This window comes from Myotis brandtii, unplaced genomic scaffold, assembly GCF_000412655.1.
Source record: "Myotis brandtii unplaced genomic scaffold, ASM41265v1 scaffold547, whole genome shotgun sequence".
NCBI lineage: Eukaryota > Metazoa > Chordata > Mammalia > Chiroptera > Vespertilionidae > Myotis > Myotis brandtii.
The window spans coordinates 1,597,480-1,625,142 of record NW_005370024.1 but is presented as its reverse complement, the minus strand read 5'-3'; the positions used below and the strand labels follow the sequence as shown (position 1 = coordinate 1,625,142).

General features: G+C 35.6%; 2 protein-coding genes across 5 annotated transcripts in view; one reads left to right on the top strand and one right to left on the bottom strand.

Moving 5' to 3' along the window:
* Window positions 1–6,228, top strand: part of CC2D2A (coiled-coil and C2 domain containing 2A) — an 88,070-nt gene extending 81,842 nt beyond the window's left edge. Inside the window, exons 35-38 of the mRNA XM_014549334.1 lie at window positions 566–688; window positions 1,881–1,939; window positions 4,064–4,241; window positions 5,810–6,228. Of these exons, the coding sequence (XP_014404820.1) occupies window positions 566–688; window positions 1,881–1,939; window positions 4,064–4,241; window positions 5,810–5,998 (549 nt within the window). The 3' untranslated portion in view covers window positions 5,999–6,228. The remainder of the gene's footprint in view (window positions 1–565; window positions 689–1,880; window positions 1,940–4,063; window positions 4,242–5,809) is intronic.
* A 2,701-nt stretch (window positions 6,229–8,929) lies between these two features.
* Window positions 8,930–27,663, bottom strand: part of FBXL5 (F-box and leucine-rich repeat protein 5) — a 52,391-nt gene continuing 33,657 nt past the window's right edge. For 3 of the 4 annotated variants that reach the window (XM_014549318.1, XM_014549316.1, XM_014549315.1), the window contains 7 exons: window positions 25,954–26,136; window positions 23,638–23,763; window positions 20,566–20,714; window positions 19,343–19,425; window positions 17,692–18,411; window positions 15,782–15,930; window positions 8,930–9,721 (listed from right to left, as the gene is read on the bottom strand). In XM_014549318.1, coding sequence (XP_014404804.1) covers window positions 9,645–9,721; window positions 15,782–15,930; window positions 17,692–18,411; window positions 19,343–19,425; window positions 20,566–20,714; window positions 23,638–23,763; window positions 25,954–26,136 — 1,487 coding nt within the window. In that variant the 3' untranslated portion in view covers window positions 8,930–9,644. The remainder of the gene's footprint in view (window positions 9,722–15,781; window positions 15,931–17,691; window positions 18,412–19,342; window positions 19,426–20,565; window positions 20,715–23,637; window positions 23,764–25,953; window positions 26,137–27,663) is intronic. The other variant, XM_014549317.1, reaches the window with a different exon arrangement.

Sequence of the window (27,663 nt, the reverse complement as noted above, 5' to 3'; positions counted from 1 at the left end):
GAGAGAGAGAGAGAGAGAGAGAGAGAGAGAGACATCGATCAGTTGCCACCCATATGCACTCCAATTGGGAACCGAACCCATAACCTTTCACTGTACAGGATGTTGCTACAAATAATTGAACCACCCAGCCAGGACTACATATATACCATTTAAAGAAATGTAGTGTCAAGCACAGTTACACAACTGTCTTAAATAAAAGTTTTGGTTGAATTAGTCACCTGACCTGCAAAGAAGCAGAATGTTAAAGGAGTAATACAGGATTCGATTCAGAAGAGCCGAGTTTGTGTCCCAGCTCTTTTCTGTTTATTCTTCCAAAACAGCATTCACAATGCCTAACTCTTAGTGCTTTGGTTTATCATCTGAGAAAATTGAGTTTCTTTCTTTTTTTAAGAGAGATTTCCAGGTACTATCAGGTGATTCTGGCTGCGCCCAGTTTGAGAGCCATTTAATTTTGGAGGGTACTGTATAAAGCAGGAATCTGCCTCTCTGTACATACATGCACACATACATTGTGTGTGTGTGCGTGTGTGTGTGCATGTATTAATGGTGATCTTGTCTTTTTTAGATTTGGTTTAATATTCAACGATATGATTCCCCACTAAGGGTAAATTTTGATGTCACCAAGCCCAAGCTATGGAAATCTTTCTTTTCAAGAAGTCTTCCATACCCTGGCCTTTCCAGTGTTCAGGTATAATTCTTTTAATAACAATCAAATGTAGACAAAGAAAGTGAAAAATTTGAAGTCACTATGCTGGGTAACCAGATACTTTTTGACCCTTAATTCGACTCCTAGATATTTTTTTCTAAAATAATATTTGTTTTACAAACTTAGTTGAGCACAACTCAAAATAAGATATATACCATCATGTCATGAACCAGTATACACTTATGTAAAAGAAAACATTTTGATGTAAGGAGTCCTGTGACATAAGAGAGTATCACAAAAGTTATTCTATGTAATTTTTAATATTCTGGTGTCAGTGCACTAAATTAATTTCATAGCATGATCCACTCACAAAGTTAATAAAGAAGGGTCCTGGTAATAGATTGCAAGTAGTAAGCATGAGAATTGTTTACCACCACTTTTGTTTGAGAGCTAAGTATGTATGTGTATACTGGGTATATAACATCAAATGTATTTTTTACTGTGATCAAACCTTTAAAAAAAAGATTTAATAAACCCTGCCTTGAGAAATTCTCCCATGTGTACAAAGTGACATACACAAGACTTTTCATAGACGCAATGTTTGCAATAGCCTAAGAATTGGAACAGCATAAGGATAAATTATGGTACACAATGGAATAGTTTATCATTGCTACACAAATGAATCAATATTAATTTTAGAAAGCATTCTAAAAATGTGTTTGCTATTATTTCTAAATATTATGTTAAGAGAGAAGAAGCAATTTGCATACTCACAGCATAAAATTATCACATAGTTTAAAAACCATTCAGAACAATACAATATATAATTTAGGGATCTGTATGTCTGTAGTAAAATCATGCACACATTTTATTAATTTGCCTATCTGTACTATAATGTAAATATCATGGGGACAGAAATGTTTATTCACAGCTATATGCCCATCACCTACAAAAGTGCCTGACACACAGTAGGTACTTTAAGTATGTGGAATGAAAGTGTTAGAAAACAAATGTCAAGTCATGGTTACTTCTGTGATGAGAGAGAAAAGAAACTGAGGATGAGCTATCATTTATTGGTGATGCTTTACTTAAGATGGGCCATGCATACATTGGCATCGGTTATGCTCTGATTGTCTAAAATTTCATAATTAAAAAAAAAGGAGTTAGAAAGGATGTGGAGTATTCAAATTAGGTGTACAAGATTTCTAGAATTTCTGAACTTCATCTTTTACAGCCGGAAGAGCTTGTTTACCAGCGCACTGACAAGGCGGCCGCAGCTGAGCTACAGGACAGGTCACGTGGTGCCGTACATGCACATGCACTCTGTCCCTGGGCGTGTAATCCCACTAGACGATTCTCAGCCTGGGGCCATGGGAAATAATTTGGGCAATTACACTGTAATCCCTGTTTATAGACCCCAAGTACAGATGTGATCTCTAAATCCCCTGGCTCAAAAGGAGGCTTTAGCATCAGCGTGGTGTGGGACAAACAGAAGTGAACTCTGGGACGCTAGGCAGTCCTCCAAAATTCAGCCTCAGATTAGAGTTCAACATCATGTCGCTATGGGTCTTGTTCAGACAGATCATAATCCCCAGCTTACATGCCTCTTTTGTCCAATTAGTGGCTTACTAAACTTCAACCAGTTTATAAACCTAAATCGTGGCCTGTAAGAACCTATTTGAGTCCCTATAATCCTTATAATCATGCAAAATAGAACATACTCTCTCAGTTTCACAAATGTGGAAACTGAGGCTCAGAGAGGTCCACATGCTGTTAAGTGTTCGGGGGGCTAGAGGTCTGCCAGATGTTCTGACTTCAAAGCCTGTCTGCCCTTTCTATGTACCAAGCTCTGAGCAGCAGCATGTCAAATCACACAAGACTAAACGTGGCCTGATTTCAGGTATTGCTACTAGAAAACACCAATTCACTCTCAAGTTCAAATTTAGATAAAGTCTTGTTTGGGATCCCCACATAGAACAGCTAACTGCCAAGAAGTTCCTTATCTCTTCTAATAGCTCAGGGAACTGCAGATTAGCCTCCCACCATCTGTTTCTGCAGGACTGATGAGAAGTGCAAGGCAGTTCTTGCTCAGACCATCTTGAAACCCAACACAGAGGTCGTGTTTTGTGCCACAAGAGGAAGGGATCCCAGAGCTCTGAGCAGCAGGAAGCCGGCGGGGTCCTCACACCTGTGTGTCTAGTTAGGGGTGCACAAGGGGCTTTAGAACTGGCGGGGCCTCAACTCAAATCCCAGCTCCCCTGCCATCATCCTCCTTTATCCTATCTCACTGATCCCTCATAGGTAAAATTGTGACAGTGTTGCCCTACCTCATAGGGTTATTGTTAGGAGTACATAAAAATATATAAAACACACTAGCACAGTATCTAGTGAACAAGGGATTAACGAGTGGTAGCTATTTTCTTTCATTCTGTGTTTAAGCTTCACATCCTTTGAACCCAATATCCATCACATCTATACTAATAAAAGGGTAATATACTAATTAGACCAGACATCCATCTGGACATCCTTCCAGACAAAGCCATGGTGGCGGGGGCCGAGGCAGAGGGGGTTAGGGGCGATCAGGCCAGCAGGGGAGGGCAGTTAGGGGCAACCAGGCTGGCAGGCAGAGGCAGTTAGGTGCGGTCAGGCAGGCAGGCAGAGTGGTTAGGGGCTATCAGGCAGGCAGGTGAGCAGTTAGGGGCCAGTGGTCCCGGATTGCAAGAGGGATGTCCAACTGCCGGTCATCCGGACATCCCCCGAGGGGTCCCGGATTGGAGAGGGTGCAGGTCGGGCTGAAGGGACCCCACCCCATGCACGAATTTCATGCACCGGGCCTCTAGTTAACTATAAAAAGGATACCAAAACTTAAGTTGCAATGATGATGGGTATTTTAAAGGCAGCTTTAAGGCAATTTAGAAAAATAAACCTCATAACTAGAAGGCACTGGGAAGCAATCAATATGGGGCATACACAGCCTACTTGAAGCTCTCAGCATAAACCCCACCCCTTATGCCTGGGTCTAAGTTGTTTGTACATACGTTACCAATGAATGAAGTGATAGAACACTGCATGAAAAATCTTTCGCTGACTGTACTGAATTTAGCTGTCCCCCTTATTCAGTGCTCCCTTTTTTGTGTTCTGGTTCAAGCATCTGTTATGGCCCTTAGAATATCATCCCAAAGTCTACTCCCCATCCCAACCATATACGACCCGTAAGGGCAAGGATCACTGGTTTTAATTTCTGAATCCTCAGGGATTAGCCCCTATTAGGCACCAACTACTCCTAGCGAACAACAACTCCACCTACAAAATGTGGTTATGTAATCACCTGAATCCCCACTGCATGCAAACTGGATTTTTGTCTAAAAGGGAAAAGTCAAATCAGCAAAAAAAATGGAGTTTATGTTTTATAAACAGGATTGAAAAAATACTAAAAGAAAAAGTCATGGACTGGAGGCCACGGCACCTGACGCGGTGGAACAGGTACTGCACATCCACGCTGCGCCACTTCCTGCCTCTGTTGGAAAGCAGCCGAGGGGAGGAAGTAGAAGAGGACCACAGAGCAGAGCTGCTGAGACAGCTGGGGGACTACAGGGTAAGCACACAGCTCTCAACTGAGCCTGTGGATTCCCCAGTTTCGAATGGGAAATTGCTCCTTAACAGGTTTTTGTCATCAAAATTCCTACAATGGCCCATCAGATGAGTGGACAAACAGCTGTGGGGCATTTTTTTTTTTTTAAATTTCAGGGAGGAAGGGAGAGGGAGAGATACAAACATTAATGATGAGAATCATTGATGGCTGCCTCCAGCATGCCCCCTACTGGGACCACGACTGCAACCAGGGCATGTGCCCTGGCCTGGAATCAAACAGTGACCTCCTGGTTCATAGGTAGAGATAAATGGGCATGGGGCCAGGTGGGTGCTTGGGGCAGTGGGGGGACCACTGTGGGGTGCGTGGTTTTCTGACCACTTTACTGTGCATCTGGAGCTGGTACAGAATGGTATTAAATGTAGGCTAGAATTGAAAAGTAAAAAGAAAAAAATCCTACATTGCTCTACAAAGTATATGAAGTAGCGCAGACTAAAAAATATCATTAACAGTTCAAATCTCAGTAACCTATCATTAAGTAGCAGAATACTTTTCAAATAAAAAATACCATTTTATAAGATGATCATATAAAAAATAACTTATAAAATACATTGCCAGTAAAATAAAATGAAATCATCTGGCTAGTTCATGTTAGACTCAACTATGCATTAAAGGTGAAACCAACCACTCTCAATCAGGTTTCTTAAAACGCTATGATTTTATCCTAATTGTTTTTCATTGCTAAGGAAAGTCCTCATTAATAGACAATATATCTTCTCTACTGCCTGTTGGTAGTGCTGAGTGTTCACAGCTGAGTAAGAAAAACTAGCAAGCAGTCTCAAATGGAGGCAGTATGCCTTGCTGGACACACAGGGTGAAGCTGGACATTTAATTCTAGTCACTGACTTAAACATATCCTTTAACTTTTAAGGCCAGGTTTTCAGCCAGATGTTCTCAAGTAACAGAAAACTTAGTTCAAGCATCATTGGGCAATAAAAATAAGTTATTGGCTTATTTAAGTAGAAGAGGAGTCCTCCCTGTGATGGCATCATCCTCAAGCTGGCTTTTCTCATGGCAGCACTTGGTTGGAAAGTTCTAGGCAGGGCTCACACCTATTGACAACATGCACACATATTGACAAAGCAGGAGAGTGCGTCTGAGGGCCAGTATTCCTAAAACTCACGTGGAGAGTCACTGATCGACCCCTCAGAGAATCACTGTGGCCAGGGGGATGGAATGCAATGATTAGCTTAACCTGGGCCCCAGGAATTGCATGGGTTACTGGGCAAACCAGGGGCTATCAGGAAGAGGGAAGGGAACAGCAGAGGGTGACCAATAGGTGTCTTATATACCAAGTCAACATGCTAGCAACTCACAACAAAAGACATTTAGCCCCACTCCGTTTTCTGTGTTGCTAATATATAGCTGAACAGAAAGACAGAAATAAATGACTTTGTGATCCAGAGGAAAACTTCTTATTAAGAATATTAAAAGTTGCATATTAAGAGGAAAAAAAAATAAAGTAAAATCTTTAAACTTCACTAATGTCTACAAACCTTGTTTTTTCCCTTCAGTTCTCCGGATTTCCCCTTCACATGCCCTATTCTGAACTGAAGCCTTTAATTGAAGCTGTGTATAGCACTGGCGTGCATAATATTGATGTTCCTAATGTTGAATTTGCTTTAGCTGTATATATCCACCCATATCCCAAAAATGTTTTGTCTGTTTGGATCTATGTTGCCTCCCTTATACGTAACAGGTAATTTTTTCATTGTATACTTTTTATATCATGTAAAACTGTAACTAGGATATGAGAATATTTTTAACTGATATTGTTCAATCACATCAGAAGAAAATATAATTTGCAAATGAAATAAAAATTTTAAACTGTACCCCAAAAAAAGTGTTATTCATTAGTCAGCCTTGTCTCTGCCACTTTGACGCTAAATTCAGAACTATCACTGTAGGGAGTGGCTATAGAGTTAAGCCTCGGATTGACCTGTGGCAGAGCCACAAACAAGTCCCAGCTTAGAGGGAAGAGCTCTCCTAGCATAATTAAGCTTGACCTTATAGCGCTCCCTAGATCCTTCCTAGGTAGCTAATGGGCTGTGGGAGATACAGCAAGTACTGCCAAAATAAGTGAAACTCACAAGAACATTGTAACTATGTTGACCTTGTTTATCTCTGACTATAAAATAAAGCCTCAGCTCGCCAGCTGGATCTTTTCTGTGTCCTCATCCAGGCATGGGAGATCCACCAAGCCCCAGCTATATTCTCTTTGTCTGTCTTCTTTAATCCTTCACCACCACTCCTCAAGTTCACCCTTGGCCATGCTGGCATGGCACATATCACAGTTCCCCCCTTACACTGTGAGCTTCATACCACCATGCTTTTGTGCTTGCTCACCTCCTACTTGCCCTTCTTTGCCTGTCCAACAGACTATCAATTATACTTTTAAGACCCAGTAAAACAACACAACTTTTCTGATGGAAGGAGGAACAACACTGCAATATGATATTATTTTTAATGCTGAGTACGTTGTAAGACGATACCCTACAGAAATACTGAGCAACTAGACACATGCACATATACACATACACACAGTGTATTTTATGGGAGAAAGGGGAATATTTTTAAATATTTAACAAAAGGGTAGTTTTAAAAATTAAGACTTGCAATGATTTCTTAAAAGGGTATGATTTTATCCTAATTGTTTTTCATTGCTAAGAAAAGTCCTCATTAATAGACAATATATCTTCTTTTACTGCCTGTTGGCAGTGCTGAGTGTTCACAGCTGAGTAAGAAAACCCTTGACTTCCAAAAACCTTAGTTGTTTCTCGGTATTCCTGGGGGATTGGTTTGAGGACTACCCCACAAATACGTAAGTCCAAATGTTCAAGTCCCCTATATAAAATGGGGTACATCAATGCACAATTGGCATCCATAGACTCCCAAATGGGGATCAAAAATAGTAGAGGAATTTATTGAAAACAATCCATGTATAAGTGGACCCCTGCAGTTGAAACCCAAGATGCTCAAGGGTCAACTGTCCTTAGGGCACTGCCCAGCACTGAGCCTGATGTTTGTCAGAAACCACAAGGTACTTTACATTGTATTCTAAGAATGAAGTTTCAATAGTTCATGAAATCATTCATAAAGCCCAAGATAAATTTAAACCAAGTGTATATAGTGTATCATTATTAACCATCCCCTTAAGTTAATTATGCAACAGCGACAATGTATAAAAATTAAATGCAGACTGCTATCTCCCCATGCAATGGAGGGAAGGTGGACAGTAGAAAAACAGTTCCCACATGACCAGTGCTGACTTGAAGTCAGTTCGGTTCAAGCTTGCCAAGTCCTACTGAATGGTTTGCTAACATCAAGCAGCACAGGCCAAAGCAAAAGGGAGGCACCTCAATTACCTGGAACCCCTGGGGAAATTAGCTGCTTAAATTAATTAATTTAAAAGGATAACAATTAGAGCCAAGTCCTGCAACACCATTTAATCATGATTTTAAGTATTTCTCATAATCTCCCCCCCCCCAAAAAAAAAAACAACAGTATACTGTCTTCTGCTTATATGGGAGAGAAACTTTAGTGCCTTGGTGACCCAGGGCATGGTTATAGATGAGTAATTTTACCATGCAGTTCACATAACTACAGATAAGTCCAAGTACAGGGTTGGATAGCACTTACTGAAGAAAAATTCTTGTAGTTTGTTTTCTTGAAATAGTCCCTGATGTCAACTATTCAAATAAGTTTTATTAAACATTTAGAGAAATAAAAATATAGTAACTATAAATGTCAACCTTACAAAATAAAACTTCGGACCCTGTAACTGTTCAATAAGCTCAGATTTTAAGTCCTCTAAGGGAATCAAGAAGTAGCTTAGGCCAGACTAAAGGACAAAGCAAGGCATAAGCAGTACCACATAACTACTTAAGTTTAAGAGCTACAAACTCAAAAAGAAAGATGGTCACCTTACACTAAGCTGCCCAGCAAGTAACTAGCGGTGGGTCCATCATTTATTTTGCAATTGTTAACAGAAATGGAATCAAAATGAAAAACCTCTTAAAGAAAGGTAAAATTTCAGAGAGTCATGAGATATCCACCCTTTAGAGCTGATCTTCCCTCAGAGTATTTAATTCAAATGTTAGTGAAATTTACAAGCATGTGTGAATTCTCCTTATTTATATGCCCATCAAATGATTCTTCTTTCATCTTTAGAATACATTGTCTAAGATAAAGTTTTCTCTTAGCCTGAACTGAAACCTGTCTTCCCACAGTTTGTTTCTTTCCTACACCTCCTATCCCCCAATAAAACAATACCTGGGACCACAAACAGGACTGCAAGACTATTTCCTCTTTCATAGCTTTGCACGTATTTTGATGGCATGCCGCCTACTCTTCTCTTCTTGACATAGAATTTCATATAGCATTAGATATATAAAATTGACTCCGCATGCACCTTTCTGAATTGCAGGTCTCCAATCCCGTTACCTTTTCACATAGCAAACTATTGCATAATTAAAAATAAAAACACCGATTCAGCTCAACAAAATTAGGTTATCTGTCTAAAACTGCTTATCAAGGTCAGGATTTCATGGGAGCTAAAATATTTAGTCCAATTTTACCTTCAAGTAAACCTGCATTGAGGTTTATAATAAAATCAAAACACAAAAGACACTTGGTAAAGTCCTCAAAGTAGATTTTATTTATACATTTCTTCAAATGATTGTAGAATTTTTAAAAATCCCTCCCAAATTTGACAATTTAGGAACAGTGGTGGAAACTGGGGTTCTTTGAAGAAAGCAAATACAAATAAATTGGTGCTTTGCTAGCTCACTGAGCAACTGCCAAGAAGCCAATTTATTCTATAAACTTAAGAATCTTATATGTGGGTATGTTTGAATTGGCCTTCTAAGAATTGTTCAAATAAAGGAAACATTATGGAAAACAGGTTGGTTTCCAAAAAGTGCTGTCTTTGAAAATAAAACTTCAGAAGTGTATGTTTGAAAGATCGGCAAAGCTTGGTACAGTGTTTATATAGAAAGAGAACCAATAACCCCCACTGACTTTAAAACTCAAAATAATCTAAAAAATACTTTGAATGGCAAGGCATTAGTGACATTATTTTCCAAGCATTCAATTTAAAAGAAATCTGATAAAACTGTTCTCATCCTCATGAAAAGACCTAATCCCTTTCTAAAACAAAAATATGATTTGCAAGAGAAACAACACTGTACAATTCACTGGTAAATTTTAAGATTTCTGAGGCTGTAAGGATGAGGCCAAAACAAGTCACACTCAAAAAGGATGGTTAACACAAGAAATGTGCTACAAGTAAAGTGCATGAAAGGAAGCCTGCTCAGCTAAATGAAGTAGACAAAGGTCAGAAGTCAAGGGTCATTCGCCAGAGCGGCAGCAGGCTCGAAAACCACACTGCAAATTCTGGCATCCGCTGGCGGTATCAGCATGAGGACCTGTATAAAAACAGAAAAGTGTGAAAGGAGGAATTTCTTAGGGATCACATAAAAATAATCTAGCTTTTATGAGAAAGCTTAAAACATTGATTTTTTTTTACCAGCAAGCAATGCATTTATAACAAAGAAGTAAAATCTCATAATGAGTGTATAAAAATTTATTCTGACATAAACATTGCCAATAGTTTGACTTTAATTAATGTATCCTTCATGGTCCAAAAGCTAAAGGAAAGAAGAAAAATAATATTTTGTCAATATTCTTACAAAATAAAAATCTAAGAAGAAAAAGAGTAACCCACAGACAAGGTTGACAGGCTAGCTAGCTTAACAGCTTTCTTATACTCTGAACATCCTTCCAGGAAATATAATAAAGGCAAACACAGCCTTATCTGTAACAGATCAGCTAAAGAATCTAATATTAAACAATTATAATAAACACTAGAGGCCCAATGTACAAAATTCGTGCAAGGGGCTCGCCCTCGCAGCCGCGGCTGCCTGGGCAGGAAGGTCATCCAGATAGTCGTTCTGCTGTTTGGTCTAATTAGCATATTAGCTCTTTATTATATAGGATTATATTAAAAAATTTTAAAAACTGTGTAAACATAGGCTTAACATATTTGTTATATTTTTATCTAACATCTGCAGCCAAAATAAATCATATGATTGGGTTAAGTGAAATTATCTTCCAGAATTAAGTACATAATGAGTGGTTAACTAAATAAACATATTAACACATAAAAAATGTGATTCAATTACAAAGAACAGTAAAACACTTGTGGAATAGCTGACATTTTATCACAGTCACATTATGCTATCCAGACACTAGATAAAAAGACCATTAGGAAACAGAGCTGTGAATTAGGAAATGTCAAAAAGAGGTATCATGGCACATATTCAAATGTTAATTACTTTGAATGAATCAGTTTCATAAAGGCAGAAAAATGTGGAAAAGCATGTCTTAATTATATTGAAGCCTTTCAGTATATCTGCACTATGAACAAATAAAGAGTAGTTAATAGTTCTTTAATCATCAATCAGAACCAAAAATATTTGCAATTGTGATATGTAAGGATCATAGGAAAAGTACATGAAATGTAATTTTATTATAGACTTTGTCAAAGGGTTATAATTGAAATATTTCAGTACTCTGGATTGACATCTAGCTTAACCAGAAACATATTTTAAATTAGTTTTGTTTTGTTTTTTAAAAGAGCAACCTATTGTGAAAGGCCAGTATGCTAATACCAACCTAAGAAAATAACTACTTGCAACTGGACAAGCAGCACACACTTATTTCCCAGAATTTAACTTTTTCTTGTATCCCTGAAATGGCATATACAAAATACAAAGGGCAAATTTCTTAGGATATACAATCAATGAAGCATACTAGTAATGTTCATATATTTCACTATTGAAATGATAATGTACTAGTATCTTTAAGTAAAAAAAACAAGTAATGAACTTTACAAACATGTGGAACTGCAACGGTTTATCATTTCATTTACTTTCACTTATGTTTAACTTTAGAATGGATGTGGTGCCTGGGGCATGGGGAGCAGGTATAAAAATATAGCATTGTATATGAAAGATATTGGGCACAGTTTTATAATTGTTGAAGTCAGTGATACACAAATGCTCATTATATTAGTCCATATTCATAGGTTTAAATTTTTCTAAATCTAAAATTTCTTAAAATCTAAAATTATTTCAAATATAAAACTGAATTACCACAAGCCCATTTTCATTTAACCAAAATTAAAATCTGTTCTATTTTTAAAATGAGAAGCTGAATGTGTCAAATATTTAAAATTCACAAAGTAGCATTTTTGTTAGGATTAGCTTCCCTTAAAATAAGACATAAGGTTAGTCATCTTAACCAAAATCAAATTTCTTAGTACATATTACCAGGTATTAGAAATGCCCAGATAAGGAATCCTATAGTTTGAAATCCTTCTCCCACTGTCAATCTTTGACCTGGTTTTCCAGAAGCTGATACATTTTCAGCTTCTATATTTTCAACACCACCCAACCCTCCATGCCACCCCTTCTTGTCTTGCCTCACTACCCTCGCCCTCCTCTGGTTACTTCCCTGCCTACCAATCACCCAGTGCCTTTCTTCAAGACTCAATCCCTGGTTAGGGCGCATGCCTGGGTTGCAGGCTCGATACCTGCAAGGGGGGTGGAGACAACCAATTGAAGTTTCTCTCTCATCGATGTTTCTCTCTCTCCCCTCTCTCTGAAATCAATAAAAACATATTAAAAAAAAGATCCAATCCATCGTCCTGCTCTGACACTTAGTACCTGTGATAAAATGCTTGAACTGATGGGTTTTGCAAAAACATATCTGATTATCATTTTCTCAGTATGTAATTCTATTCCAAATTTCTAAAAAAGGAGAAATAAGAGGAAAGAAACATGGAAACTTCATATAATTCTCCAAACTATAATTCTTCCTAAAATACTTCACCACAATGCCTTTATAGTGAATTCAACAGTGGCCTAGAAAAAACATCATAAACAATGACTGAAAGCAATGAAAAGTGAGGTCTGCTACTGATTTTCAAGGGAGAAAATAAAGGGGAGCCTTCAAAGGAGCTAATTGGACTGAGGAAGCTATTCTAAAGATCCCTATCTTTCCAAAAAACCACACAGGTTTTTACCATCCACCCCAAAAGACAGAGGGGCCCAGCATCCTCAGTCTCCATGCTGGGTCACTCTTTGCTCTCAAAGGCTACGGGATTGGTAATAGGAATAGTAGTGAAAGAAAAAATTAGCTAGACAGTAATCCAATCCTATTGTCAACTTCTCCTTATTCATCACAAAACAAAGTTCTCACTCACATTGGTGTAAAATGTGCCCCTCCCTCAAATATTTTCACTAGAATATCGGTGTTTCAATGGGATTCTAAGTGAATACTAGAGTAAATAGAGGGAATTAATATGTCAGTGTTTTCAATGTGAAGGTAGGAAGCATATGGGTATGTAAATAACTGTAACAGTAACTGCAATCCCATCATAAGGTCAATGACAGAGCAGGTGTCTGGTCCTAACAATCCATCAAAGCGATGCCATCCATGAAGAGACTGTACACTGTTGATGGCCTAGGGCAAAGATAAGTGAAGACAACCACCATCTTTAACTTGGATTAGTCTCATATTGTAGGAAAATGAGAGAGTAACCATTTCCAAAGCCTGGAAATAGTAAGCAATGTTAACAGTAAGACCTTTAAACATCACAGAAGGACTGTTCAGAAAGGGAATAAATGGACAACAGAAAAAGTGCAGCAGCATTGGAAAAAAATATGACTAAGATATGTTATGTTATCTGTAGTTATTTACCCAAACCTTTTATTGAATGATTTGTTTTTCCTTGATATTAAACATCTTACTTATACTGTATATCTGCACTTACCTTCACTTACCTTTAATTCCTCTTTAACTTAAATTAGAAACATAAGAGCAAATCATCTGAGACTGTCATCTCCAAAACTATAATCTAATCTATCTTAATTCATAAATTACACATATATTGAAATGCAAATCAGTATAAAAAGTTTATTTACTGTCATTGTTCAGAGTTCTAAAACTATGCAATTCCATTTAACACTTCTTAAATGACATCTTTTAAATATTATGGCTAAGAAGCCTTCTTTTATATTTAAATCTTAACTTTATCAATCAAATAAATTTAAATGTTATGAAGAATCATTCAGAAGAATAAAAAATGGCATTTTATAGCAATGTTTAGTACAGTGTCTGTCTCCCAGTAGGTATTGTTTAAATATTTGATTACTAAATTACCTTCTGCAAAATCTCTGCCTGTGCTTCTGAAACAGATCGTTCTGTCTTATTCATCACTTATTATTTAGATAATGAATATCATTTATTAGTATTTACTTCTTTTACTTAGTAACCTGGTATTTATGTAAACTTTCTTTTGACAAAAAACATTATAATTAAATGTTGCTCTCAAATATTTAAAACATTTGTCATCTAAGTATGCTCCTTATTGTTCTAAGATCATGTATAAGCATATTAGCTACTTTGAAAAATTATAAAAATAATAATAAAAAGGGGCCCCCTAAGCAGTCACTAACTATTTACTGTACAAGTTGGGCTATAGTGAAAAGATACTGGACCATCGTGTCATCCTGCAATACTGGATGCAAAGTAACTTTATTCTAACACTTTCTAGGCTGTCCATGTCTAATTTTTAAGAAAAAGATTACATCAGAGCAGCTGGCTGGAATTCTGGAATACAAGTTAACATGATAAGTCACCCTATTATCTTTAAAAGGTTTCAATTTCCCCACATCATGCTCCTTTTAAGAAGCTGTAAAAAGATACTTAATATTAGATTATATAAGCACTGTTAATTTCCTTCCACATCTTTCAAAGTCAGATGTCTTCATTAAATTTCATTTATTGAAAATTACCACTCACTTATCAAAAAAAAAAGAAAATCTAAAATTCAACAAAGAAATGTAGCAGCTCCTTCAGAACACTTTAAAATGTATATATTCAAACCCAGTTGAGATTAAAGGAATTTTAACATCCTAACAAAGTGCAAAAGATTTTAAATATTTTATCCCATCATGTAAATTATTTCAAAAAGTTTATAAAATTACACACAAGAAACAAGCAGGCAGATCATAAAAATGAACCGAGACCAATCTACCCCACCCCATAACTTCTACATACCCAAAAATAAATATAATAAATTAGGTTGTGATTATTCCCACAAGCATAACCTATGCTGAAATCATTATGGACAATTCAAGTGCAACATACATATGTTTTTTTTATAAAAATAATTGTTTTTATTATATTTCACAGTATACTATGTACTTTAGGAAGTACAATACTGTACCTACAATAACATAACTGTACATTTAAAAAATATCTCCCTTCTCAAACTCACTGCATCCATACAAGAGGCAAGTCTTTCACTTTAGCAATCATACTTTGTTTTTGTACACTTGGCAGGTTGCAACTAAAATTTTCACCATTCCTTGATTATACACCAATGGCAACAAAGAGTCAAGAAATGCTCCAACTTAGTGTTGCTATTTCAAGACATGAAAGGTCATCTCCTGCATCACCAATGTGATTCCAGAAATAAGAGAGCTGCTATCTCCTGTCTCTTCATATATATTTTAAGGAAAATAGCAGATTTACTAACTTCTCTACCTACTGGTATGTAATTAAAGAAGAGACCACTCCTCTAGCCTTCCTAGCTCCTGTCCATCGTTCTGCCTGAGAGAAACTCAGTTGATTTTCCCATCATCTTAAGACGAATCAGGCTCAAACAACAGTATATGGTGTAAAAGACAGGTGTATAGGAGAATTTGAATCATCTAAATTTTTTCCAGTTATAAATACAGAAAGTTGAAATGTTTACTAATACTTGAAGAGCAGCTTTGTATGCTTTTGGGAATTTCAGTCTCTACGAGTGAATATCATCAAATGCTCAAAAGGGCACTGACTATATTTTGCAAAAGCATAGGGAACAAGCCCACTGCAGGGTAGGTAGGGATAGGCTTAAAAATCAAAAAAAAAATTAAGAAGTGTTTACCTGATGATTGTTAAAAGTAGATTTAGGAATCAATCTTAAAAATACTATGAGAATGGATCCCTGAGGAATTCACTTTACCAATGTCCTTTTCCTACTGCATTTTATAAACTTGTCCCACTAGAAAACTGTCTATCATGCCTAAGAAATCAATTTATCTAGACCATCAATACATCCAAATTGTTAATGAGTACTATATCATTCTAGAAGAAGTGCCCAAAACTTTATATGACTAAACTACTACATATCTTAAAAATATGCCAGAATGGATATTTGAAATATCTGTAAAAACAAATTACTTTTAGAGGACCTAATTAAGGAAAACATGTGATTTTAAAAATTTTATCAAATATAAAGGACTAAATCTGAAAATAAAACAGTTTGGGAATTAGAATCTAGAAAACTAAACAGAAACCCTAAGAAAGATCCACATTATTAAAAATTTTTAAATCAATTCCTTCAAAATTATCTCATTGATAAAAAGCATTACCGTTAATGTTGTCACAGTAGTAAAAGTATTCATCATTTAGAGAAGGACATGCTGAAACCAAATCCTGCAGGCCTGCACCAGTTACAGTAAGACAACCAGAGAGATTTAGGTGCTCCAAATAAGGCAGCCCTCCTCCCAGAGTCAAAACCCTGCAAGAGAAGCAATCCAGCAATTACAATATGTTAATCTATGTAAACTAAGTATTCCATTCCAATGGCACACTGGGCCTCTATCAATAGACCATTCCATTTGGTAATGAGAAAAATTAAAAATTTCCATAAAGCATAACTAACCTCATTCCTTAGACAGGGATACATTGAACTGTGTAAGTGTTTGTTTATAATTGAAATTAAATTGGTTGTCAAAGTAGGCTGTTTTAAGTTCTGTTAACTACATTCCCAAGGTAACAACTAAGAAAATAACTATAAAAAAAAATACAGAGAAGGGGAAAAACGGGAATCAAATGGTACATTATATACATAATTTTAAATGTAAACCAAACACTTCTATTAAAATGCAGAGATTAGCAGACTGGATTAAAAAAATATGATGCATCTATATGCTCTCTATAAGAGACCTCACTTTAAATGCAAAAACACAAAAAGAGGTTAAATGTAAAAGCATGAGAAAACATAATCCATACAAAAAGTAACCAAAAGAGAGCCAGGTGGCTATCCTATTGTCAAACAACAGAGACCTTAAATTTTAAAAAAAGGTTACAAGAGACAAAGAAAAATATTATATATTGATATAAGGTTCACTAAACCAAGAAGATATAACAATTATAAACCACACACACACACACACAAAACTGAGATGAATAAAAACAAAAACACAACAAACCAAAGCTGCTGGGATGCAGCAAAAAGAGGGCCAAGAGCAAAATTTACGGCTGTAAACACCAACATTAAATATGAAGATCTTAAACCTAACTAAACACCTTAACGAATTAGAAAAAGACCAAGCATAAGCTAGTAAAGGAAAGGAATAATAAAGACTACAGGAAAAAATTTCTTAAATAGAGAATCTATATATATAAAAGCCTAAGCAACTGAATGACTGAACGACCAGTCGCTATGACGTGCGCACTGACCACCAGGGAGCAGATGCTCAACGCAGCAGTTCTGCTGGTAGTAAGTGTGTTCCCACAGCCAACCTCCCGCGTCCCTCCCCCTGGCCGGCCCCAATCGGCCCCTATTATCGGCCAGGCCGAGGGACCCCACTTGTGCACGAATTCATGCACCAGGCCTCGAGTACAAAAATAATAAAGAAAAATCAATGAGACCAAAAATTGGTTCTTTTAAAAGGTCAATAAAATTGACAAACATTTTGCTAGATTGCCTAAGAAAAAAAGAAAGAGGGCTCAAATTATCAGTCAGAAATGAGAATTGGGACATTACTACCAATTTTACAGAAACAGAAAAGATTATGAACAGCACCATAAAAAAATTATATGCCAACAAATTGTATAACCTGAATGAAATAGACAAATTCCCTAAAAACACAAAAAGCAAACTGAGTTAAAAAAAGAAAATCAGAATAGACCTATATAACAAGGAGATTGAATATGGTAGATATATTTTCTTCTCTATTACAAGTAAAAATTCTTATCTTATTCATGTTTATATCCACTAAAACATCACAGAAAATGTGTTGTAGGCATTTGCTAAGTATTTATAAAACTTTTTAATTTATGTGCTTCCAATATATCACAAAGTATTTGAACTGACTTACATGAAACTTCATGCTGAAGTTATAATGTTCCAACACTTTAAAGTAAGACAAATCTTGGTTAACTCTTTTGGATAAATAAATCAGCGAAAAGGCATGACACTTAAGATTCAAAATTTATATTTCATTTGAGAATGAGAACATGTCCATTTCCTAATACTTTAAAATTGATTACTTACCTGAGACCATGGTCTGTGATCTGATAACACCCAGACAGACTGAGAAACAGAAGTACACGTCCAGTCTCTTGATCAGATTTTTCACTCCCAGAGTAGATTAAGTCCTTTTCCCTAAGCAAGCTAGTCCTTGATGCCTTTCCACACAATGCAGAAGACTCCGGGAGTGCTGACATAGTTCTTAGAGCTGTTCCTGTACAACAAAATGAATGACCACAATATGCAAAGGCTGGAGAAGCACAATGCTGCTGCCAACAGACACTAGTCCTTAGTCCAACAATATCTTTACTGTAACAGCCAGAGGAGGAACAACTCAAGTTGGATGCTGTCTCCATTACACAAAGACTTTCCACATTTCTATGTCTCCATTCAACAGCATCTTCAATATCGGCCAGGTCTTCAGCATCCAACATCCACACATAAGGAGAAGTGAAATTCTCAGAAGAAACAGGCTTAGTCCAGGGGTTTTCATTATCTATTTCTTCTCCAATAGCCTTGTTAGTTAAATCTTGCAAACAAGCATACTGTTTGGTGGACTGCATGTTAATGTCTTTATTTTTCCATGTAGTCGAAGTAATTTTGCTTGTAGACAAAAGGCCATTCTGATGAGATGTCAGAATTCCAAGAGCTCTAGAAATCTTCTCTAGAGCCACATCTGTGATTTTTTCACATCCAGACAGATCAAGATGCCGAAGACTCTGGCAGCATCCAAGCCAAGACCAACTATAATTAAGAGGTTACAAGACTATTAGTGGATATTGTTAAATTCTTCAAAAGCATTTGACTATTACGTAAGTATATAAAAAACAAAAGAATATGTAATAACTTAATCAATAAAAAAACTTAAAAAAATACAAAAAAAAGAGAAAGACTTTAATATAATCAAACATTTACTGAATGTATATTGTCAGGCACTATTTTAGATGCTAGAGATACAAAAACACAATAAGAGAAATTAGGAAATAAGAATATTTAACCTAAGAGAAGGTTAGGAAAGGAGAAGACCTAGTTTATTTTACTGAAAAGTAACCAGTAAAGGAGAGCCTGTATACACATTAAAAAAAAGAGAGAGAGAGAGTAACTAATGATTAATGCAGGAAGATCCAGAAGAAACAAGCTCTAGGAAATGGTAGAGCATTAGCTTTAGCCAGAGAAGAATACACATCTCCCTCTGCAATGGAGAGAGAGGTGCTGATATAAATGCTAGGATAAAAAAAAAGAAAAGTGAGATAGAGGGAGAAGGAAATTGGAAGCATCCAAAGAAGTAAAATCTGTGAAAGTGTACCTTGAAGGAAGTGTTACAATTTCAGAATAAATATGAAGAATTGTATGAGGGAGCCTTGCCAAATGTTACTAGGAACCAACTAAAATAGAAAACATCTTAAAAACAATAGTGCACGGCAAGGCTCAGAAGCCTAGACAAAGTGCAGGTTTATAAAAATGACAGGATGATGCAGATTGGAGTTTTGGATCAACTGGGACCTGACAAGAGGCAAAGAACTGGAGGTGCTATCAAATTACAACCACTCATGGCTCAGAGTTGACAATAAAAATAATAGTATGATTAAACTATAATTATGCAAATAAGGAACTATAGAACAATTCTACAAATTCATAGTTATAAATCATATTTAAATATTTAAAAACAACTAACCTGTCAAATGCAGAATCTGAAATGTCAGTTTGGGTAAGATCAAGATGCTCCAGATTAGGACAGAGCTCTAAAATCTGCCTCACCTAAAGGGGGAAAAAATTCACTATGAAGATCTACAGACTTTTCATTAGACAAGAGGCAGGTGACTTTTAGTGACATAATCCAAAGGTTCTCAAACATTTGTGCATGGAAAAATCACTTCAAATCTGCATTGCCTGTTCATGGTGACCAGTGTCACCCCAATCAACTTAATAAATATTTTTTTAAAATCTGCATTGCCAATATATATGTTGGCTCAAACCCCAGAAAATCTGTTTTAGTAGCTGTGAGTTTAGACCCAGGAAATTTACATTTTTAAGGAATATCCAAGGAGATTTTGATGTAGGATGTCACAAAATACATTTTTATAAAACAGAGATTTAATATCCTTTGCCCACCTGACCATGCCTCACATACTATCTATATATATAAAAGGCTAATATGCAAAGTGTCCCCTCGGGAGTTTGACCGGGAGACTGGGAGTTTGATTGCTCGCTAAGACATGTGTTGACCACCAGGGGGCGGCATGAAATGAAGATAGGCCCTGGCCGGTAGCCAGGGAAGGAAGGCCCTGGCCAGCAGCCAGAAAGCCCCAATCAGCCCTGATCGCCAGCCAGGCCTAGGGACCCTACCCGTGCCATGAATTTCGTGCACCAGGCCTCTAGTAATCATATAAAATTGGACTTCATCACTTAACATTTGTAAAACTAAATAAACTGTTTAACCCAGGGGTGGGCAAACTTTTTGACTCGAGGGCCACAATGGGTTCTTAAACTGGACCGGAGGGCTGGAACAAAAGCATGGATGGAGTGTTTGTGTGAACTAATATAAATTCAAAGTAAACATCATTACATAAAAGGGTACGGTCTTTTTTTTTTTTTTAGTTTTATTCATTTCAAACGGGCTGGATCCGGCCCGCGGGCCGTAGTTTGCCCACGGCTGGTTTAACCTCTCCTAGTCTCTGCATCCTTTTGTAGAATGTGTAGACAATGATATCTATATACAAAGATTAATGTGAGAACTGAAATGAAATCATGTAAACATCAACAGTATATGCCTACTCATGGGAAGGAACTCTCATGGGTAAAGTGTATTTTTCCTTAATTAAACTCAGGAATAAGCAAACCAAATTTAGATCATTGCTAGTTTTTATTAATACCCAACTAGTGCTAATTTATACATACCATTTTGCTGGAAACTGCAGAGCTGTATGCTAATACTAGAGTTTTTACAGAAGTACCAACATATGGCAGAACATTATGAATTAAGCCATGGAGTAAACGTTTTTCCGTTTGTGCAATGCTGATAGCAATCGATTCCTCTGCAGACTCTTCTGTAAAATAAATTCAAAAGTCTAAGAACTTGATATACTAATTATAATTAGGCTACTCATGGAATCACCAACATTAAATATTAAATACTCTTTGCTATCCTTAAACTCCCCTATGTATGCAAAGCAAGTTAAATGGACAAAGTCTCACTCCCCAGGACTTAAATGTTTAACTGGTCCGGCTTCAAGTAAAAAGAGGTGAAAGGAGAAAAATAAAAGGTTTACAATGAGAATAAAGGGAAGGTGTGTTTTTTTCATATACGGTATTTCAAGATTGAAGGTAATTTTGATATCAAGATAGGCAGCAAAGGAAACAAAAAAATAACTCCAGTTTCAGGCACTGAAAACAGCTTTAGGAAAAAAACTTTGAATACTTGAAGAATATTAGGAGTTCTTTAAGAGAATATAGGACACCAAAAGAAAAATGAACCATAATAAAAGTAACATTAGTTATTTTACCCAAATAAAAGGGACATAGAGCTGGAAGAGATTTGAAACAATTAAGTTAGCCTGGTCATAATAAATCAAGCAAAGTAAAGTACCTTAGGGTTTTTAAGAAGTTAAAAATGAGCATGGCTTTTGATTTTTGCTTAATAATTTCTGCAGAACTTGGATGATTACAACAGGATGCACTACTGTAACAACAAACACAACAAAAAAAACTGCAAACTTCAATTTGATATAAGAAAAAAAACACTACAATAAAAAGAATGAACTAATAATTTTATCACCTTTCTCAGGGTCCTATTGTTATTATGCTTACCTGAAGACCTAACTTAAATGTCTCTAAATATAAACCAATTTATTTACACACACACACACACACACACACACACACACACACATATTAAGGAAGTATCATTAAAACAAACAAACAAAATCATTGTAGCTGACAAAAGGAATGTTAAGTAGAAAGAACAAGTCTGAATTTGTAACTAATGGTTCCATGTTTACAGATATTATCCTAACTCTTCCTTTAGCCAGACATAATATATATGGATAAAAATGACTTTTAATTAAACCTATTTATTCTGCTATACTTTTATTCACAAATGAGTCTTCTTTCTGTTGCCCTCTCCATCTAAATGTGTTGTACTGTTTACTATGAAATCTTAAAAAAAATAAAATAAACATCCTACAAGAACATTAACTTCTATACAGCTAAGCTGAAAAAGTACTAACATAAATGGTGGTTTAGTCTTAGATCCACTAAATAACTGGACATATTATCTTAAAAAGGGCTTGACCTTATAGCCTTAATTTTTCCCTTTCAATACATAGGAAAACAACAGCCTTCACTTTAGCTATCTTCAAATGTTGAAGAGCAAACAGTTTGGTAAAGCCTTTAAAACTAAACAAAGATATTATGAATTAATTTTCTAGGACAGATAAATCAAGTTTTTCCTAATGTGACATCTGCGTAAAGACCTTACCTGCTTGAGGTCTTTGCTCAAATTTCTCAGGGGACCGGACCTTAATTAATCACTTTATTTAAAATCATAATTTCTTTTCTCTCTTCCTGGCACTCTTGCCTTTTTATTTTTCTCCACAGCATTCAACACTATCTAATATAGAATATATTTCTGCCTGCATTTATTATCTGCCTACCCTCTCCAAATTTTATCCTAAACAAGGCCAGAGATTCCACCCCCCTCCATTTTGTTCACTATTAACCCCATGCTCAGAAAGTACCTGCAACGGGATAAGCACATCACCAAATCTAACTGGAATAGACCTCTTTCTCCCTTGTTCCTTATGTCGTATCTTGCAAATGCTCAAAACTATACCAAAATGTGGCACCTTCATTTCATAAAAATAAACTTGCTGCTGAAAGAATAACCTTTAACTTTATAGTCCTTACTTTCCACATTTAGTTCTTTTGCCAGACCAGCTTACTACTTTTTAAGTGGACAACTTATAAATAAAAATTTCCTACAGGTCCAGTTTTACCAAGTAGAACAGTATCTTATCTGTTATTTTTTTACTATTTCATCATCTTTTAGTAATTATTATCTGAATAATATCTAAGACAAACTTTATGTTTTTCTCCTTTCCCAAATAGCATATTTCTGCACCTCTATTAAAATGCATTTTTCATTATTTACAGTGAATTAAGAATCATGTATTCTAAGTTCTCACCTGTGAGTACTTTAAGAGTAGAAAATAAAGTCTTATTCACCCATGAATTCTTTCACAGTGCTTAATGAATGGCTACACTAGTTAGTCCCTTACCATTTGGAAATAATTTTTACAGATTACTTCACAATTCTACAACCAAGTGAGGCAAGCAGCATAACTATTTACAAATGAAAAAACAGGTTCATATAGGCTGGATAAATGGTGATGGAAGGAGACTTGACTTGGGGTGGTAAACATACAATATACAGATGATGTATTATAGAACTAATAATATAGTTATGTTAACCAATGTCACCCCAATAAAGTCAAGTAAAAAAAAAAAAGAAAAGAAAAGAACAGATTCGACAGCTTCATGCTCCTTCCTCTGGGCCACATATGACTCAATAAATACTACGGAATGACCAAATGAGCACATTTAAAAACACACATTGTAAACTTCAAAGCATTATCATGAATGTACATTATTTAAATAAGAAGAATAACCAGCATTTTCTGATTAAGGTATTTAAATATAAAAACATATGCAACACAATCTTACACACACTAAAAAAATTACTTCAAACAGAATACATTTTAAATTTGCTGATTATTCCTTCAAATTTTAAAAAGTAGTAGGCTTAAAAATATGTTTCTTTAGAAAACACAAAATATGTAAATATTATCATGGAAATTTACATTTGAATATAATATTTAATAGACTGATTTAATATAATATTAATTTACTCATTTAATATAATATGAATTATTAAAGCACCATGTAATAATTTTATTTCCAAACAGAGCTTACCAGATTCATCTATATCGGCATCTTCGTCCCATTCCTGAAAAGCACGACTTTCATCCTTTCTACTTTTCACCCATTCCTCATCAGGTTCAGTATCATGTTCAGTTGCAGGGCCACTATACCAGTCACCTATTCAACAAATAAACAAGAACAAAATAAGATTAGATTGACTACCATTACAAAAAAAGTAACCTATTTATAATAAAAATCTCTACACACACATGAGCCCCAGGCAATGGGCCAGCTATTGTTAGAAATATTCAGTTATGGTTAAAAACAATTACACTTAAATAAGCAAAGAATTCAATTTCAGACATGCTAAAAAGAACAATGAAAAATAATTATCAATAATCTTACTGGCAATTTTAGAAATCACTGAAAACCACCTAACTTTTTCCCCTACAGAGGCTTCACACTGGCTCTGGCAATATCTCCATTATCACGACAGCTAATAAACAAAAGGAAGCAAGACTTTCTGCTGAGTAGTGGATTAGTCAGCAATTCAGAAGGAGGTAGGAACAGAAGTAAACAGGTCAGATTAAGGTAAAGTAAGCCATAAATTTAAAGATCCTGGAGGATATACTGCATTTAAATCACATGATTGTGAAGTGAGAGACAGAGACTGAACTCCCAACATTACATCTAAATTAAGGTTTCTCAACCTCGACATTACTGATATCCTGGCCTAGGGAATTCTTGGTTGTGGGGGTCTGTTCTACGCATTGTAGGGTGTTTAGCAGCAACCCTGGCCTCCATCCACTGAAGACCAGTATGTAAATTCCCCCAGACTGAACAAAAATGTCTCTACAGACATACGAAAATGTCCTTCAAGGCGGGTAAAATCAATTCTGAGTAAGAACTACTGGAAACAAATACTATAAACACATAAAAACCATTTCTATTGGAACTTTTTAAGCATATTGAAACAGGAAAAAAAAAAGAAACATTAATATCCACTTAACTTCACAGAAGTCTAGCATATCATCATCACATTTGATCTTTTATTAAACAGTACCTACATTATATATCAATTCCTAATAATTAATCATAATTAAAAACATAGCTAAGCAAAAACAGCATTTAAAACATCCATATTTGTCTTGCTTGACTTTCATTATACTACAACTAATAGAAAAAAATTATTCCATATAAAAATAGCAATTCTAGATCATTTTGGATCATACAAGCCCACCCACTACTCAAAAAATGGTAAATATAGCCCTAACCGGATTGGCTCAGTGGATAGAGCATCGGCCTGCAGACTCAAGGGTCCCAGGTTCGATTCCGGTCAAGGGCATGTACCTTGGTTGCAGGCACATTCCCAGTGGGGAGTGTGCAGGAGGCAGCTGATCGATGTTTCTCTCTCATCGATGTTTCTAACTCTATATTCCTCTCCCTTCCTCTCTGTAAAAAATCAATAAAATATATTTTTAAAAAATGGTAAATATAAAACTTTTGACAATCATGTTCATAATTTAATTATGTGAGAAATATATATTTCCATGTCAAAGTGACAAATTATAGGAAACTAAGAATAACAATGTGAATTTTGAGGTTAATATTCATCTAGAAATTATTTTAATTCAGTGACAAAAAAATTACATGCAATAGTAGCTGCATTTACCCCATGACTGCATTATATGCTCATGAAAAGAAATTTTCTTTAATTGTTCACATGTAAAAAAGTATCTTAACACATGAATTAATATAAATTTTTGATTTACTGAGTGAGGCATTACTAATCACACAAAAAAATCAAAAAGTATGCTGGAGACAAAAATAGATTCAGTTATTTTGAGCTACTACCAAAAGGCAACCATAATAGCACCTCATCTTTATATTTAATTAAATTTATTCTGTATTTCTTAAATATGTAAATAATCTAATTATTTAAAGCAGTTCTGACATCCTATTAATTTGATTTCTAACTTTTTGTTATTGAAAATTCCAAAAATAATTTTAAAATAGGAAGAAATTGCATTAAAAAAGTAGCACAATGAATACCCATGTACTCATCACCTATCTTCAACAATGATCAACATTTTGCCAATTATTTTGCATTCTCTCCCCAACAATTTTCTCCTGATTATTTTAAAGGAAATGGCACACATCACATAACTCACTCTAAAATGCCTACAAAGAACACAATCTAACTATGACATCTACTTTTTACTTAACCTCTCAGTTTCCCAATAATTTCTAAATGAGTATTAAACTCACTGGCCTTACTTATTAATGTCTATGAGTATTTCTTTTAAAAAACAAACAAAAAACCAGACTGAAATATTTGTAAACAAACTAAAAGTCCCATTTACCTACCTCTGGCCCAGTGAACAGGGTAAAGATGCTTCCAAAGCGATCCAGTCTTCGCCAGCTGAGACCATTTGGTGCTTACTTGACTGCAGCGACATAACTCTTGAGGATTAAGATAACTGAAAATTGACAGCATTACCTCAGGAGGAAGATGGGTTATACCTGTGGATCGATCTGACACCTCTGCTTCTGAAATAAAAAAAGAAAGTTTTACCATTAGATGATATAAGAGCAAAAGCACTAAGAAATGACAATCACATTTCTATAAATAAAATCAAGTGCCTAAAGTCCACTCCTTCCTGCTTGCAAGATGTGAAAAGGAAGTAACATGGATTAGAGGTAACATAAGGATGTTAAACGTGTTAAGAATCCGTAGGGTTAAACTATCATGGCTCAAATCATACTTCATCAGTGGGAGCTACAATAGCAAACACAGAATCGACTTCCTCTTACAAACGCGTCACAGAAAAAACAATACTCACTTTGTAGCATAAGCAGCATCATTTGAAAAAGAAATCCAACAGGTTATACAGCTTTAAATCAACAAGTGTGGAGTCGACTAGATTATGAGATCTCCTAGGCATTTTTAATGACACACACAAATCTCTTTTCAGTTTCCATTCATGCATTATGACTCCTGTGAGTATCTTCCGAGTTTCCCCTCTTTTCACATTTCATATAAGAGTCTGTGAAATCTGAATTCTTTAACCTATAAATAATACCCTAACCTACTTATATGTCTATATTTATGAGCCAGTTGAGACAATATAATAAATATTTCTAATGCTGGCATACATTTATCAGGAATCTTTGGTCAGCAACTATTGTAGAAATTAGTCATTGGATGTCTAATTTCCTATAACATTAATTCAGTAGCAATTTTCTGGGGGGAGAGCAAATTAGGTATACAATAAGGAATATAAAATATAAAAGATTCATTGTGGAAGTACTAGGAAGAATTTGAGGACTTTGTATGATTTGTCTTCACAAAAATATTGTAATGCTATGAACAAATTACTTACTCCCAACCCTTTTTAAGTAACAAATATTTTTAAAATAAAGCAGCTATAATTTGCTTTGAAGGAGTGGGAAAATTAAATGTAATAAGTGTGATGCTTTTAAATCCCATGTTATATACTACAATTAAACCAGACACAACAGGCCTTGGCTTGGTGTTAAAGGCCCAAGTTGAATTTCAGAGTGAAGCACACAAGTTTTATAAGTTTAATTATAGCTTAACCTACAAAAACATTTTTGTTTCAACATGCATCTCACCTACTTTGTTAAATAAAAATAACAGAAAAGGACAAATTTCAAAAAACTTTTTATGCTATTTTAACAGAAGTGTCACTGCTACTGCCCATCTAGAAGAATCAAAGAAATTTTTACTAACCTAAGGATGCCAATATTTTAAAACGATGTTTTAAATGGCAAAGCTATCAAAAACAAAAATAAAAAGGAGGAAGTAGTCTAAGAAAAAAGTAGGCATATTTTGCCCTGGCTGGTGTGGCGTGTGGCTTAGTTAGTTGGGTGTTGTCCTGTGCATTGAAAGGTTGCCTTGAACCCAGTCAGGACACATGCCCAGGTTGCAGGCTTGATCCCTGGTGTGGGGCACAAGGCAGCCAATCAATGATTCTCTCTTATCATTGATGTTTCTATCTCTCTCTCCCTCTCCCTTTCTCTCTGAAATCAATACAAATATATATATATGTGTGT